This window comes from Ailuropoda melanoleuca, chromosome 11, assembly GCF_002007445.2.
Source record: "Ailuropoda melanoleuca isolate Jingjing chromosome 11, ASM200744v2, whole genome shotgun sequence".
Taxonomy (NCBI): Eukaryota; Metazoa; Chordata; class Mammalia; order Carnivora; family Ursidae; genus Ailuropoda; species Ailuropoda melanoleuca.
The window spans coordinates 51617402-51635165 of NC_048228.1; the positions used below are offsets into that span (position 1 = coordinate 51617402).

A 17764-nucleotide genomic window follows, 5' to 3' on the forward strand; every position below is an offset into this window, starting at 1 on the left:
GAGATCTGGAGTTGCAGAAGGTTCCAGTTTTAATATGTGGTTATGTGTTGAGATTGGAATGGGAATAGTCTGTGGCTTAGTGAGAAAGGGCCCAGGCTTGACTAATGTGATACCCGCTCTGAGTAAGGGGCTCTAGAGGGAAAAAGGAGTTAAGTATCCAATAGTAGAGATAAGCTGTGTCCTAGCAGAGACATAGCCTTTGGTAACATGGTTTCTTACTTGTAAAGAACTGCATCCTGTTACTAGAGATTTATTCTTTTTATAGAAATCAAGATACAGTATATGGAACTTTACAGTGCTGAAATAATATTTTCGTAGATTTAAAAATTTTCTTTTGGTTTCCTGATTTTTTTTTTTAGATAAGATGGCATAGTGTCTCAGCTTCTTTGCGATTTTCATTTTGACTATTTTTTCCAAGCATTGAAATGGCATCAAAATGTGGCATGAAATTTCATGTCAGTAATTTGCAGTGAGTGAAAGTCCTGTCCCCTGCCCCCAAACTACTTGACCAAAGATGCTGCAGTTATCACTCTTTACGAATAGTGGTCAGGACACTCCAGGTTCCTCAAAGTGAATTTTTGATTGTGCATGTTGATGCTTATAGATTGTGGTTGCATCCAGGTGTTTGAAGTTAACAGTAGTAGTTAGAGTCTATGATTTGTATAGATCTAGCCATTTTATCACTGTATGGAGAAATTCCTTTAATGAGAATGGAGATGCCATTTCAGAGATCCCCAAGATTAAAGATAACTGATGGAATATGACATTATTTTGCTTGTATTACCATGTCTTTTCCATTGTAATCTGCTCTGAAAACTATTTTGTTATAGTAGATGTAAAAAATTAATTTCATTTTCTTGCCCAAGTGCATGCGTAGCCTGTACATTATTGAAATCATACCTTACTTGTAAATTTTATACTGTGTTCAGTGTTTTCTTCGATGGTTTTATTGTCTTTGACTGCATATGAATTGATGTTTTATGTTACAGTCAGGGTTCAGTTCATTGTATTTTTGTTTCTAAGACTGTTAATATCAGGTTACCAAAAACGTATTTTATCAGGTAAGCATATCAAATGTTTTTTAAATCAGCTTTTGGAAACCTTGGAGAGTGCACCCTAGGATCCTAGGCAGTAAGTTTTTCTTTTCTTTTTTTTTTTATTTTCAGTACCCTTTTCTTTATTACTCATTCTGTACGTAACTGCTCAGTTTAATACCAGCATGGTATTAGTCTCTTTTCCCCATCTCAGCCTCCTCAGTGCTATATCTTCAATTAGTTGGTAATATTTAAGCACACTTAAACTTTAACCATAAATTGTCACTAATGTAGGCTTAATGTCAGGGATTGCCTTTTTGTTTTACTAGTGGTGGTAAATGAATTCTCACACTCTTGGCCTTTATTGTAGAGTCATGTTTTCTTTTCTTTTTTTTTAAGTTTAATTATTTCTGTTAGTAATCTCTACATCTGTGTGGGCTCACACAATCCCCAGATTAAGAGTTGCTTGCTCCACCCACTGAGCCAGCCAGGCACCCCTACCCTAGAGCCATGTTTTCTAATGAGTAACATGCATCTGTTAGAAGGTTATCAGATATTAAATGAAAAATTTTAAATAGTATTTAATGTCTTACCGGTGGTGACAAGAATTGGTATATAGCTGTTTTTTATTTTTCCTGGACCCATGAGTGTTTGTTCGTTTTATATCATGTTTTTTTCCAAAGATGGGGTTTATAAATTATTCTACAATTTGCTTATTACTTTTGTGGACAGTATTTCTTGTCCACATTTATGATTTTCTTATTTTCCCCTATTTTAAATGAGTGCATAATTTCGTGTTTTATATCCTTCCATTTTCCTGTTGATGGATATTTAGACCGCTTGATTTTCTTTTGTGGCATTGAACAACTTTGAATATACATCTTTGTGCAGTTGTATGTGTAGTTCTTTGTAATGTATCTTAGAAGTGCAATTACAGGTTTTATGTGTTCGTTTTTAATTAATTTTTTAAAACTGCAAAATTACATGTCCAAAAGGTTGTGTAACAGTTTATATTTTCACAAACATTGTGGAAGAGCCCATTTCCCCACACCCTTAACAATACTGGATATTACCAATAATTTTCATTTTTGTTAATTTTGTAGGTGAAAGGTGTCAATTTTGAATAAATTGCCTTTTTTTTTAACTGGATATTCTGAGTTGCAGAGTACCATGGTTCCCTTATACTGCGTTAAGGGATTCTGCATACATGTTCATGAAATGATTGACATAATGAAGCATAATTGTATTGCTAAATTTAAAATTTGGGGAATAATTTACAACAGTAGAGGCCACTCTTCATGTGTGGTTTAATGACTTTAGACATGAAGTAATGACAACATACAGTCATGAAACCACCACCAGTCAAGATATAAAATAGTCCCATTACCCTAGAAGTTCTCTCCTGTTCCTTTATAGTCCTTTCTGCCTCTGGCCTTTGATCTGATTTATTTATTTTTTTATTTTTTAAAGATTTTATTTATTTATTTGACAGAGATAGAGACAGCCAGCGAGAGAGGGAACATAAGCAGGGGGAGTGGGAGAGGAAGAAGCAGGCTCATAGCAGAGGAGCCTGATGTGGGGCTCAATCCCAGAACGCCAGGATCACGCCCTGACCTGAAGGCAGACGCTTAACGGCTGTACCACCTAGGCGCCCCTGATCTGATTTAATCCTATAGTTTTGCATTTTACAGAATGTCGTATCAGTAGAGTCATGTAATACCAACTTTTTTAGCCTTCAGTAATGCTTTTTTTTTTTTTAAGTTTTGAAAGATACAGTTTTTTTCTGGATACAAGTCCTTTATCATATATTTATTCTACAGATACTTTTTCCAGGCTGTGGCTTGTCTTTTCATTTTCTAAATGATGACTTTAAATGAAAGGTTTTATATTTTGATGGAGGTCCAATTTGCAGTGTTTTTTTAAAATTCTCTTTGTGTTTTATCTAAAATCTTTACTTAACCTAAGGGTACAGAAGTTTTCTTCTAGAAATTTTAGGTTTTACATTTATGTCTGTGGTCCATTTCAACGTAATTTTTGTATGTGGGTGCCAAGTATGAGTCAGACATCCTTTTGTTTTAATGTGTGGATGTCAGGTTGTCCCCAAATCTTTTTGTTGAAAAGATAAAATTACCTTGGTACCTTTGAAAAGAAATTGACTATATTGTGTAGGTCTGTTGTAATGCTAATTTTGGGGGATTTCTAAAATTTCTTAAAGTTCTAAAATTAGAGCTTTAAGTTCTGATTTTAAAGTTCTAAAAGTTCTTAAAATTATTTGTGTCAAAACTGCTGTGTTTGATTTGTTTGGACCTTTAATCTCAAAACTCTAACTTCATATTACAAGAGTAGTATGTATTCTTGTAGATGACTGTACGAATATACAATTACATATAAATAAACATAGGAGTGTAGATGATTGACTTTTTTTTTTAAAAGATTTTATTTATTCATTTGAGAGAGAGAGCACAGGCAGAGGGAGAGGCAGAGGCAGAGGGAAAGGGAGAAGCAGACTCCGGGCTGAGCTGGGAGCCCGACGTGGGGCTCCATCCCAGGACCTGAAGATCATGACCTGAGCCAAAGGCAGATGCCTAATCATCAGCCACCCAGCTGCCGCCCCAGTGATTGACTTTAAAGATAGCTTGAAATTGTGTGCTTCATGTATTTAATCTATTCATTAACATTCCTCCATAGTTTTATTCATTAACTACTGAAATATCTTTGTATTTTAGTTGTTGCTTCTCTTAGGGCTTTAGTATCAGAACTGTTCGACAGATTTTTTAATCCTGTTATGTGCACAGCAACGGTGGATGCTACAAAGATTATATATCTCTTGAGCATCTCCTGGAAGCATAATGCTTCCAGGCTTATGCTTAGCATTAGCATAGAGGAGTCTTCCAAATAGGAGAGGCATGTGTCTGTGCTCATGTACATATATTATTAGGATTAAGTGCAAAAGTAAGAGCTAAAGAAGAGATCTATGATACTAAGAGGAAGAAATGGTTGATCCTTCCTGGTGGATCCTAGTTAGGAAAGCCAGAGGTACAACTGGAATGAGATTTTGGGCAGGTTTTTGAAGAATGAATAGGGAAGGATTTGGTGGCATAAGGTTTTCAGGAGATAGTCATCCCCTAAAAATTTTCTCTTAGCTTTGGCTTGAGATACTTCCTCATTTTCTTCATGTCCAATTTCTACGCCTGTTCCAGTTTTCAAATGGTATATTCTTTGTGATAGGGCTGTAGCATTTATCACATAATTGTGTTTAGGACTTTTGTCTCCCACTGGACTTTAAATTTCTTTGGAGCAGCAGATCAAGTCCTTCATGTTCACCATTATTTTTCCTTACATAGTTTTTGATACATATGTAGTAGACATTCATTAAATGTTGGAAGAATTTGTGTTTTCCCACCTATTCACCCATCTTAGGTTGACTGAAATAAGACAGTGGCCTAAAGAATGAAAATCGCAGGTTCAGGGAATGATGGTGAGTGGCATACTGCTCTTCAAACACAGAATTTGTTATTGAGGTGAAAAGTGTGATGGGAGATAAATTTGGCAAGTTTGTCAGGACCATGAATGTCATGGATTTCTTTGAAGTACCTTATACTTCAAATTAAATGCAGGTGTTTGAATTTTACTGTATTTAATGTATGCTGAACGTGATAAAGAAGTTTGGAAGATTTGAGGAAGATGTAGAGTGTAAATTCAGTGGAAGTGGAAAGAATGGGACAAAATCTGAGAGACTTTTGAGTTGTCAGGATTTCACAGTTTGAAGCTTAAAGAAGGAAAGTCACTTAGGATTGATGATTCTAGCCAAGAAGATGGTGGCATCATTAACAGAAATAAGGAAAACGTTTTGAGGGATGCATATAACCTATGAGGGCATGTGTGGGTATTTGGCATGCGGTTAAAATGTAAAATTTGAGCTCAAGGTAGACTAGATTTACATTTAGGTAGACATGAGAGCTAAAGCCATTAGACTCTCTGAAATTGCCAGGTTAGAAGACAAAACTTTGAGAATTTCTGCATTTTGATGAGAAGGAAAGTTGCCTTATGTAGAAATCTAGTAGAAGCATTGGGAGGAGGTTATCAGCGATGCTAATGCAGACAAGTGGAAGACTGAGGAGAGGTCCTTGGGTTTTTAAGAATTGTGACTTTCCAGCTTTCCATGCCGATAGTGTTCTCTCAAACATGGTGAACGTTCCTAAAACCCGCCGGACTTTCTGCAAGAAGTGAGGCAAGCACCAGCCCCACAAAGTGACACAGTACAAGAAAGGCAAAGATTCTCTTTTTGCCCAGGGAAAGCAGTGTTATGACAGGAAGCAGCGTGGCTGTGGTAGGCAGATTAAGCCAATTTACTGGAAAAAAGCTAAAACTACAAAGAAGATTGTGCTGAGGCTTGAATGTGTTGAGCCCAATTGCAGACTAAGAGAATGCTGGCTATTAAGAGATGCAAGCATTTTGAACTGGGAGGAGAAAAGAGAAAGGGCCAAGTGATCCAGTTCTAGGCTTCATATTTTGTTATATTACGAAGATGATAAAATCTTGAGGTTATGTTCACTTCATTTGGTTGCAGTTGGTTTTTTAAGAGGGAAATAAAGTAGTGCCATAAAAAAAAATGTGACTTTCCAGAGAATTATATTTAAGGGAGAGCTCAGATTATTTGAGAGGAGAGTTGAGGAAGGTTAATGCACAGTTAGTAATTTAGGGAATTATATGATTAAGGAAGTGCCATGATAAAGACTCAAGTACTTTGAGAATTCAGAGGAAAGACAGTTACAGTTTATAGAAGAATCAGGAATGATTTTCAGGGATACAATATCTGGTCCTAAAGAATGCATAGGATTTCAATTGTTACAGATAGGAAGGTATGGAATGAGTATTGGAGTAGGAATCAAAGGTCTTAGTTCTTGTTTAATAGACTTTTTAGAATCCTAGTGTTGGAACAACCTGATCTAATGTTGTTAGACTTATTTTACTATATTTCCTCTAAATTGTTCAGTTAGTCTCTGGAATAAATACCAACAATGACTGGGTATTTATGAAGTAGCTCTATTCTGGTTATTCTTGCATTATATTGAACTTAAATCTACCTTCCTGAAATTTCCATTTACTGTTCAACCAGTAGTTAACTTTTACAAAGTAGAATTGCCAGCTCATTTTAGACATTACATCTATGTTGTAGCCTGAGATTCTTTGCTTTGTGGGCAGCTTCATTATACTAGTTTGTGATTCACCAAACTTACTTTTAACGAGAAAGTAAGCAAAATACCTAAGTACTTAACTAAAAGCTGAAGTTTTAGCCTAGGAAGGAACCAAAAATTCCTTTGGTTGATAATAGGGTTTTTTTTTTAAAGTTATTTTGAAATTGAAGAAATCGAAGTATATTATAGGATGAAGCCCAATGTAACTTCTTTTTTTTCTTGTGTATATGTGTTACTTTTCTTTCCTCCACTTCTCTCTCGATGGTGTTAAGAGATTAAGAAAAGATAGTGGCAATTGATAGCAATTTCCCATGAGAGCTGGAGTAGATACGCTTCAGGAATTAGTCTAGGCAAATGAAGAGGAATCATTTTAAGATAAAAGAATGAATAAAAGAGTGTTGATGAAGATACACAATATATGGGGATTTTAAGTGAGATAAAGGTGAAAAGTAGAATGATGATCTCTGAAATAGTTAAGGCTCTAAGTAGTGAGGGAAACCAGATATAATCATGTTGGCATCTGGATGAATAAAAAGGACCAATTGTTTTTCCTTAACAAGGAAAAGGAAATTTTACAGTATGGATCCCAGTGTGGCAGAAATCTCCACATTTTCACACGTTCATGGGAAAAGTGGGGTTTAATACATGCAATTTTACTTTATCTAAAAAGATGTTAGACGATAATTGCTCTTATCTTTGAAGGTGCTAGAGCTAACAACCAAATGAAGAAGATTCTTTTTGTACATAAGTATCCTTTAATCTTGGCTGTCTTTGTTGAATCATATAGTTTTGTGGGTTTGACCAGAGATCATATCTCAATTTGCAACTTAGAAAATTAAGATCCAAAAAGGTCATAGCTTTTTCATGGTCTTAGATAAAATCTTTTTCTGTCCCATGTTCAGTGTGTTGTGTTTTTTTTTTTTAATAATTTTTTAAAAAGAAATGGGGGGCACCTGGGTGGCTCAGTTGGTTAAGCCTCCGCCTTCAGCTGAGGTCATGATCCCAGGATCCTGGGATTGGGCATTGGGCTCCCTGCTCAGCTGGGAGCCTACTTCTCCCTCTCCCTCTGCCCCTCCCCCTCTCTCGTGCGCTCGCTCACTGTCTCTCTCTCTCAAATAAATAAAATCTTTTTTAAAAATTGTTTTAATTTTTAAAAATTAAAATTTTTTTAGGGGCGTCTAGGTGGCTTAGGCATCTGCCTTCAGCTCAGGTGGTGATCCTGAAGTCCGGGGATCCAGTCCGGGGATCCAGTCCGGGGATCTAGCCCTGTGTCCGGCTCCCCGCTGAGCAGGGAGCCTGCTTTTCCATCTGCCTCTCCCTCTCCTCGAGCTCTCTCACTCTGTCTCTCTCTGTCTCTCTCTCTCAAATAAATAAAATCTAAAAAAAATTTAAAGAAGGAATTTAAAAAAGAGATAAAAGGACCCAAATCCCAGAAATTGCTTACCTAAGAGTTGGGTACTTTGCTGTGAATAATAAAAAGAGCACAGTTGTTCTTGTAATCACATTTATTCTGAATGTATAATTTGGCTCTTTTGTTTTTCCTCTTGACCAAATTCTTGTATATATTGGCTGTGTCTGAATTATAAATGCAAACTTTGTATTACTCAGTTTTCCAAGTCTTAACTTCTTACAGCTACCCAGACTACCTGTTGGTGGTTCATTTATAATTTAATCTTAATGTTCCTTTGATGCATTCCTTATGTATTGCACTGTTAATTTTCCTACTCTAGGGGAGAAAATGGGAAGATGGGCAAGATGGCAGTTTGTGTAGAACAAATAAATTAGTGTGTCTTGAAAAAATAGGTAAGACAGGTTACTTTTTTCCCTTTTGTCTCTAATATATTTTCTGGTTGATGTGGTTAATTTCCACCAGTTATATTTAGCCCACTAAATTCTTTTTTTTTTTTTTAAGATTTTTAAAATTTATTCATTTGAGACAGAGAGAGAGAGAACATGAGCAGAGGAAGGGGAGAAGCAGATTACCCGCTGAGCCAGGACCCCAACTCTGGGGGCTCAGTCCCAGGACCCAGACATCATGACCTGAGCCCAAGGCAGATGCTTTAACCATCTGAGCCACCCAGGTGCCCCCAGCCCACTAAATTCTGACTCACTTTAAATCAGAGTTAATAAGGAAGAAGTATCCTATGAGTAACTTCTTTTTGTTCTATCATTCCCTGTGGAAGCCTTCCCTGCACCTAAAGGTGGACTCTGCCCAGCCTCTGTATAGCTCTTTGTTTAGGCTTTTACCAGATTAGCATTGCCTTACCTCATCCACCATTTGAGGTTCACTTTTCAAGTTACCTCCTTTGAATAATTTATTGAATAATAATCTCGTTAAAGTTGCCTTCACTGTGTGTCTACCTTGCCTGTCTCTCTGATCTGTATTGACGATGTGACCACCATACTCTCGTGATTGTATATGTAGATGGTGGGCTTTTGAAAGCCTCTCAAACTTTGTTACAATAACTCTTAAGTGTATTCTGACCTTTCTTTGATATTGATACATGTATTCAGTACTTTTTTTTTTTTAACTTTGGTTATATGTATGTGACCAAAATGGTAGGTAAATGTATCCTTCATAAATGTGATGGAAGATTTGGGATAGATGACAGAGTGTCATTGTAGAAAATCTGGAAATACGGAAGAGAAGGAAGAAAAACATGAGAATCTCCAAATCCATAAGCAGTCCCTAATAGCATTTCTATTATTTACCATTTGAACAAAACTGTTTTGTACATAGCTATTGTATTTGGAGGTTAAGTTAGTATCTTCCCACATCTTAGTATTACTTTAGCATCAGTTACAGTATTAAAGTATGTATTAATTTTCATTTTAGTTATTTTATAAAATTTTACTAGATAAGTCTGTTCTTCACACTTACCCATTATTCAAAGTAAAAATACTGTGTTGCTTAGCTTTGTTACTCTAAATGTAGCAGATGGGAATTCTTTTATGCATTAGAATTTGCTAGTCCTTATTGGAAGTTTTTAGGTTTAGGGGAAACAAATGGCACCTGAAGTGACACTATCTGATTGTGCTTTGTGAATTAAATTTTTCTTTTCGTTTTTAAAAAATGAGTTCGTTTAATTATAGGTGATACAGAATTCAAGGTAGAACAAAGACTGAAGAGCAGATGGGCAGGATTCTAGGCTGGGTTTACTCTGACCTTACAGCTAAGGTAGCAATGGCTGAGTAAGAGGGAGTAAAGAGAAGATGAGCCCCACCGTATGGGTTTTTTTTTTTCTCCTTCTTTTCCAAAGTTTATTCTTTAATGTACAACAGGCTCTGACACACACTTCATTCTAGCTATAGGTAGCAACATGTTATAGCAGAGAATCCAGATGTTTTAAACAGCAGTGGAAATCAGGTCACAATCTCCTAATGGAGGCACAAGGAACTGCTTACTTCCTGCCAGATTTCTCACCTGTGGCCCGGGGACCCTTCCCCATACCCTTCACTTTAGCTCCTCCAGCTTCTTCTCTTTTTGTTTCTGTTGGAAAGCCTTATCTTCCTCTTCATCTCCGTGAACTGCTTCAAGGGCTTCTTGCTGCTGCCTCATCCCTAGACCCTGCCACTGGAAGCAGTGAATTAACCATTTTTGAAAACAAGTGAGGCATTAAAAATTTAAACAGGTTTGTGGGGTTTTGTACCATTTCAGGACCGTCATAAAAGGAGAGAAAACACTGGGATTGTATAGAGCTACAGTCTTGCCTGTAGGCTCTGCCATGGTTTATGTATTTTTTTTTAAGATTTTTTTTTAAGATTTTATTTACTCATTTCACAGAGAGTACGTGCAAGCACAAGCAGCACAAGCAGGAGGAGCAGGAGAGGGAGAGGGAGAGGGAGAAGCAGACTCCCCGCTGAGCAGGGAGCCCAAGGCGGTGCTGGATCCCAGGATCCCAGGATAATGACCTGAGCCAAAGGCAGATGCTTAACCAACTGAGCCACCCAGGCACCCCTATTTCTAAAGATTTTACTTACATGAGAGAGAGGGAGAGAGCACGCGTGCACAAGTGGGGGTGGGGGCAGAGGGAGAGGGACAAGCAGACCTGCTGAGCGCAGAGGCCAACTTGGGGCTTGATTCCAGGACCCTGAGATCATACACTGGGCTGAAGTCAGACAATCAGCTGAGCCACTCAGGTGTGCCTCCTGATTTTTATTTGAAAACATTATCACAGCTGTAATGATTATGGCAGGTTTTCTTTGGCTATAGAATTTTTTGTTTAAAGGAAACCTAGGAACACCTGGGTGACTCAGTCGGTTAAGTGTGGCTCTTGGTTTTGGCCCAGGTCATGATCTCCTGGTTCTGAGATTGAACCCTGTGTCCTCTGCACTGGGCTTGGAGCCTGTTTAGGATTCTTTCTCTCTCCCCCTCTCCTTCTACCCCTCCCCCTCCCTCTCTTAAAAAAAATAAAAAAGAAAGAAATCTACATTGAGATTTATTTGTAAGCAGGAATTTAAACTGTATCCCAATTTGCCCAGTAAATACACACAGATACTGTGGATTTTTTTTCATACTTTTAAGTGTAATAGGAGAAAGGATATTTTATTATAAATTATATACATATATATTTAAACAAATAATATTTAACTTTCTATTTTTTTCTCCCTCTTTTCCAATTCCTAATGTTATGATTTTGACTGATCTGGGGGCTATAACCATATATAAGTCATTTACTTTAAATTACTGTGTTCCTATATGTATTTTGTATTTGTTTTTCTTATTATTTTTTAAGCCCCCCCCCCCCGTCAGCATAGACCCTCCCTCCCCCTGCCTTGACTGTGTATGTTTTTCTTGATCATACCTTTGAGATTTCAGCTTAGCAGTACTTTATCATAGCACCTCACCCATTCTGTTTCCTATGTGCTTGTTTATAGTCCATGACAGATTATGAACTTTTAAGTTTTTATTTTAATTCTAGTTAACATACAGTATTACATTAGTTTCAGGTGTACAATATACAGATTCAGCACTTCCATACATCACCCTGTGTTGATCACCTATTTAACCCATCCCCACATCCACCTCCCTTCTGGTAACCATCAGTTTGTTCTCTGGATTTAAGGATCTGTTTCTTGATTTGTCTCTCATATTTTTTTCCCTTTTGCTTGTTTTGTTTCTTAAATTCCACCCGATTATAAACTTCTTGAGGGCTAAAGTCTTAATCTTGTTCACCATGCTGTCCCCTTTATCAAAGAATACCTGGCAATATAGTTAGATGCTTATTACTTAGTTAATGGAAAGAAATACTGGACATATACCAAATGTAAAAAAAATACTATTCTGAGTACTCAGGTTATTGCTGATTTTTAATGGTAATTATTATCATTTTGACACAGTGAAATAATTCTAAGAAGAGCAAATAGAAGATACAGGTCCCTAGTTTCCCATAATAAGTCTAATCTCCAGGTCCTGACTTGTGCCTTCTGCCTAGTTTTCAAAAATAAACTATCGGAATCCGAGGACATGGATTATAGTCACTAGAGGAAGGCGGTACTGTGAATGGAAAAGACTTGGTTGTGTTGTTCATACTGTGAGGCAGCATGGTACTTTCTTGGGAATAAGAAAAAGAACTATGTGGGGATGAGTGGGGGGGAGGTATTGAGGAATAGAGACAAAGAGGAACTGCACATATTGGAAGTTACCAGTAGTTGTTGGGAATTTATTATTTTGTTGTTGTAAATTGCTTTTCAATAAATGTATTAATTGTCTTTATTCCTGTTTGTATGGCTAAGAAAATTTACTTCCTGGAAGTTTACAAAGATGAGTTTTTAATAGTTATCATTCTTGTGTTTGTTCCCTTAGCATTTGACATTGTGCAGCAAAGAAATGGTTATGGAGAAGCCCAGTCCGCTGCTTGTAGGGCGGGAGTTTGTGAGGCAATATTATACTTTGCTGAATAAAGCTCCAGAATATTTACACAGGTAAATTCTAAATGGATTATTTAGTATTTTTATTTAGTTTTGTTTTCTTGAATAGGCCTACATAGTATTTTGTCTTTCTTGTTTCATGCTCTGATTGTTTCTTTGCAAATCATAACCAATATTTTAATTGTCTAATGACTAAAACCGTTTTTGCAAGTTTTTTAAAAAAGTGAGATCCACAGGGGTGCCTGAGTGGTTCAGTCAGTTAAGCGTCCCGCTCTTGATGTCCGTTCAGGCCTTGATCTCAGGGTTGTGATTTAAAGCCTTGTATGGGGCTCCATGCCCAGCTTACTCCTTTAAAAAAAAAAAAAAAAAGTGAAATCCACGGTAGAAAAAATGCTTCACATTATATCCTATTATATAACACATTCATATCAGTGTACATAACGTACACAATTACATCCTTCAGTATTTTGTATTTCATTTAAATAAACTTTGGACTTGACCAACTAATGGGTTCTAGTCTGTAATTTGAAATCATAGTCATTAGTTGATTTTTAAGTTCCTTATAGCAGTGTTAGAAAATGAATCATCTAAGTGATTATACTTGGGAAAATTTCTTCTGATTGATCTGCAAAATAGTATTCCTTGGTAAAACAGCAGTAGTAGCCTTATTTACTATTTTGGCAGGAGTTGGACATCTGTAAGCTTATTTTTTCCAGAAGTTGAAATGAAATTGATTAATATTGTGAGTAGTATTTATAATTTTTGTTCTTCCTGTGTATTTTAGCAGGTGAAAGATAAGTGAGACTTTTATAAGGATTAGGTTTTGCAAGTATTTCTTATAGAACACACCAGCCACATGAGTTAAGGGTTAAATCATTGCCACTTCATATGGGGAAAGCTGTTAAAAGGACTTACGTTCTTTTAGCTAGGTCCTCTTTAGTATGCTGACCACTTTAAAATTAGATTTTGCAATATGTCTTCTATTATTCCATAAAACATTTTTCTATAACAAATACCCTCCTCAAAAAAAAAAAATCCAAAAGTGAATACCTGTACATTTTTCTGATTATAGAAATAAAAGATACTCTTGTTGACAACGTAGGTAGAGGAGTTTGGGGTGGGAAGGGGAGAATGGAATTAAATAGGCCTTTCCTTGTCTGAAATTTAGTCTTTATATAATGTAGGTATTAGCATGTTTTGGTTTTTGGTTTTTTATAGTGACAATAGGACTGTCCACCATCATTTCCCAAAAAACCCATAAGCTTCTGTTTTATGTGTAGCTTATGTAACCAATTTACCTTTTAATGGAAATCAGTTTGTAATTTTTCACTTGTTAAACTGTGATCAGTATCCTTATATATGCATCTTTGTGTACCTTTCTAGTTATTTTCTTAAGATAAGTTCTTAGAAATAGAATTTTTAAATCAAAGGTATAATTATTTCTAAGGCTTCTCCTACACTTAACAGCCAGGTTATCCTCTGGAAAAATGGTAGTTAACATGTTTGCCAGTGGTACGTGCGAGAAAATAGTGTAAACTTAAAAATACAGGTAGTCGTTAAAAACATGAACTATGGAGCTAGACTGGGTTCATGTCTTGGCTACCCCACTTGATTAGTGTGTGGCCTTAGAGTTAATTTAATTTCTTCTGAACCTCAGTTTGCTCATTTACATAATAGTGCTTATTTCATGAGGTTGTTAGGGCAGGGGTAAATAAATCAATATATGTAATGCACCGAGAACATTGCTTGGCATAGAGGAAGTCTTACATGTTTCATTAACAATAGGAGCTGAGTTCTCTTTATGAAAAAATTAATTTTGCATTTTTGATAACCTTAATTTAGAAAGATATTCTAATTGCTTTAGATAATGCCTGAGAAATGCTAATTTATCATGTACTTAAGAGCAGTATGAAATATTAATGAGATAGCAAATAGTGAAATAATGTAGATTTTCTTATTTGGTCTCTGAATTATTTCAAGTATTGTAAATCTAAACTGTTTTAATCTAAGCTTTTGGAATTCGTAATCATTTGGAACTTTGAATAGAATGTTAAACAGCATCTGATTCCCAAACAAATCTAGAGAACTGAGTTTTGTATCTAAAGGCGAAAACTGGGTCAATTACTACAGCATCAGTATTTAGAATGTATTTTGAATATCTCATTCTTCCAATTCAAAAAATAGATGTGTTGGGAATTAGATGAAAATTGCAAGTGATTTGAGTGTATTTTCAGTGTGCCAGGCCAGAATTCTGTCATTACTCATTTAATCCTTACAACAACCCTATGGAGTAGTTACTATTATTGTGTTTTATAACCAAGGAAACAGAACTTAAGGACTGTAAGTGACTTTATCAGGATTTTACAACTATTGAGTGACAAAGCCAGACATGAAAGTGGGTCTGTTTTATACCAGAACTCTACTGCGTCTTTAGGCTTCTCTTGAAAATTGAATGTTAATCAATTATCATTGGGTTTATAGGTTTTATGGCAGGAATTCTTCCTATGTTCATGGTGGAGTAGATGCTAGTGGAAAGCCCCAGGAGGCTGTTTATGGCCAAAATGTAAGTATCAATTTCATACACATTTTAAATTTTATTCCCTTTTTTTTGTTTTAAGATAGTTGAAAATAGCCTTTTTGTGCCTATGGATTTCTTCCTGAATGACTTGTAACTAGAATTTTACGTTACAGTAGTTGTTAAATGAGCTTTCAGTTCTTATAAATATCCATTTTGTTTGAAACAGGGTGTTAACACTGGGTTGGATACAAAGGAGAAGATAGGAAATCATCTATCATTGATGTATTTTACACATGAAACAGTTGAGAACTATAAAGGTTATACAAATATGAGCTAAACCTTATGTTACAGGAATGCACAGAAATATATGTACTTTATGACATTACAGAAGATATGGGACTTCAGCTAGATGCTGAATTACAGAATTTGTCCTTACCTACAAAAGGAAATTAGAGGTAGAAGAAATGGCACCAGCAAACCCAGTAAAGTAAAATCAGCTGTGAGGTCAAGGAGTAGTCAACACAGTCTGTCTGAATGATTAAAAGCTTAATACAGAATAGTACTGGGAGAGAGCTATATAAAGCCCGTGTTGTTGCTTAGAGATAGCCATAGTGACCTCTTGTATCGAGCTATGACGTGTTGAAAATGGTGGTTTAGGAACATCAACCTAGGAGTAATGCATATCTTGGTGGAAAGGATTCAAATGAGGCAGAAAGATTATGTAGTTAATATTCTAGAGTTGTGAGAAAATCAGTGAAGCTCTATAGTATTAAGTAATGAAGTATCACAACAGTTTGTATTTCCTCCTCCTTTTCTTCTATTAAAGGATATACACCACAAAGTATTATCTCTGAACTTCAGTGAATGTCATACTAAAATTCGTCATGTGGATGCTCATGCAACCTTGAGTGATGGAGTAGTTGTCCAAGTCATGGGTTTGCTGTCTAATAGTGGACAGCCAGAGAGGAAGTTTATGCAAACCTTTGTTCTGGCTCCTGAAGTAAGTTTTCATTTCACTTACATTTCATTTGTATGATTTTATTTGGTGGTTATTAGTTGCTTGAAGTGTCCAGAGTTTCTTCTTACAGGTGTAGATATGCACGTAGCTAAACTTGAGAAATTGGTATTGAACCCATTGATAAACATTTGACCCTTGAACAGGGCAGGGATTTGGAGCACCGAACTTCCTCCTGTGCAGTTGAAAATCCATGTACAGGGGCGCCTGGGTGGCTTAGTCGTTAAACGTCTGCCTTCGGCTCAGGGTGTGATCTCAGGGTTCTGGGATCAAGCCCCATATCGGGCTCCTCTGCTGAGAGCCTGCTTCTTCCTCTCCCACTCCCCCCTGCTTGTGTTCCCTCTCTCGCTGGATGTTTCTCTCTCTGTCATAAATAAATAAAATCTTTAAAAAAAAAAAAAATCCATGTACAGCTTCTGACTTTTCAGAAACCTTACTAATAGCCTATCATTGACCAGAAGCCATATTAATAGTATAAATAGTCGATTAACACGTTTTGTAGCTTATATGTATTCTATAATTCTATATTGTATTCGTATAATAAAGTAAGCTAGAGGAAGGAAAATGGTATTACATAAAATACATTTACTGTACTGTATCAAAAAAAATGTGTTAAGCGGACTCGTGCAGTTCAAACCTGTGTTCAAGGGTCACCTGTAATTTGAGCTTTGTACGTACTTTGCCTTTTTTATTTTTTTCACTTAGCTTATTTAGAAGTAAAAATTCTGATACAAATGTATCGATAGATTTATTAAGATTATAGAAATAATATAAAAAGTATCTTATTTAGTAAGTTATGTGTTAAAATGGCAGTTTCATTTGTTAATTATAATTAGTCTTGGTTCTCTTCTATTGAGTACCCATTCCTTAGTTCCAATATTTGAATGATCTTCTGTAGTATACTTTATATTAATATAGCATGTTTAATTTTAGAAAATTATACTTAGTCTACATTGTATTTCTATAGTGTTAAAATAGATAGTGCATATGCTGTGTAATTTGTTCTTTTTATGCAGTTCCACATTTATGAGTATTTAACGGAATATTTGGATTTTGTTTTCCTGTAGGGATCTGTTCCAAATAAGTTTTATGTTCACAATGATATGTTTCGTTATGAAGATGAAGTATTTGGTGATTCTGAACCAGAACTTGATGAAGGTGAGGTTAAGATAGAAGGCTTCTGTCAGTACTCTTAACGCGAGAAGAATGAAACTTAAATTTGCCTCTATTGTAACTGAGTCAAACCCCCTTTTGCCCTTTTTGTTAAAAAGAAATAGGTGTTCATTGTATGACATTATATAAAAATCAGACATAGAAAGTAAAACAAATTTCAGTCTCATCCTTTATATATAGCCAAGAGTTTCGTGCCTATATAGAATTTTGTTGGATCCCATCCTTAACAATAATAATTTTTATAAAAATGGAATTATGCTGGTTTAAAGCTTGCTCTTTTCTATTTAATATATCTCTGTTGGCCTTCAGGTTTTTTGGCTATATCATAATTACTGATCTTTCATTTATTATATTGCTTTCTTTTCATTATCACACTATTGAATAGATGTGACATAGGAAACTGAGTTACGGCTTAATATCATTTATTTCCTGTCCTTTCCTTTTCTTGCTAATAGATCATTTTTAAAAATAGGGGCACCTGCGTGGCTTAGTTAAGTGTCTGACTCTCGATCTTGGCTTAGGTCTTATCTCATGGTCATGAGTTTGAACCCTGCGTTAGGCTCCACGTTGGGCTTCACACTGGGCATAGAGCCTACTTAAAAAAATAAGTAAGGGATGCCTGGCTTGCTCAGTTGGTTAAGCGTCTGCCTTTGGCTAGGGTCATGATCCTGGGGTCCTGGGATGGAGTCCAGCATCAGGTTCCTTGCTCAGCGGGGAGCCTGCCTCTGCCTGCCACTCTCCCTGCCTGTGCTCACTCTCTTGCTCACTCCCGCACATGTTCTCTCTCTGACAAATAAATAAAATCTTTAAAAAAAAAAATAAAAATAAAAACAGAGTAAATATCAAGCTTCATCTTGCTTTTCAGTTGTTAAGAGAACAGGGAATACTGCATTTGAATGCCTTGTAAGAAAAAGGTCAATTTTTAAAACTATCATATCACTTCCTTAAACATTAA

At 36.0% G+C, this 17764-nt stretch overlaps 1 protein-coding gene and 1 pseudogene across 2 annotated transcripts in view; both read left to right on the forward strand.

The window, feature by feature from the left end:
* Window positions 1-17764, forward strand: part of G3BP2 (G3BP stress granule assembly factor 2) — a 33345-nt gene that overhangs the window by 3529 nt on the left and 12052 nt on the right. For both annotated transcript variants that reach the window (XM_002919159.4, XM_011224882.3), the window contains exons 2-5: window positions 12039-12157; window positions 14585-14666; window positions 15448-15621; window positions 16704-16794. In XM_002919159.4, coding sequence (XP_002919205.1) covers window positions 12063-12157; window positions 14585-14666; window positions 15448-15621; window positions 16704-16794 — 442 coding nt within the window. In that variant the 5' untranslated portion in view covers window positions 12039-12062. The remainder of the gene's footprint in view (window positions 1-12038; window positions 12158-14584; window positions 14667-15447; window positions 15622-16703; window positions 16795-17764) is intronic.
* LOC117804424 lies at window positions 2611-6961 on the forward strand (annotated as a pseudogene).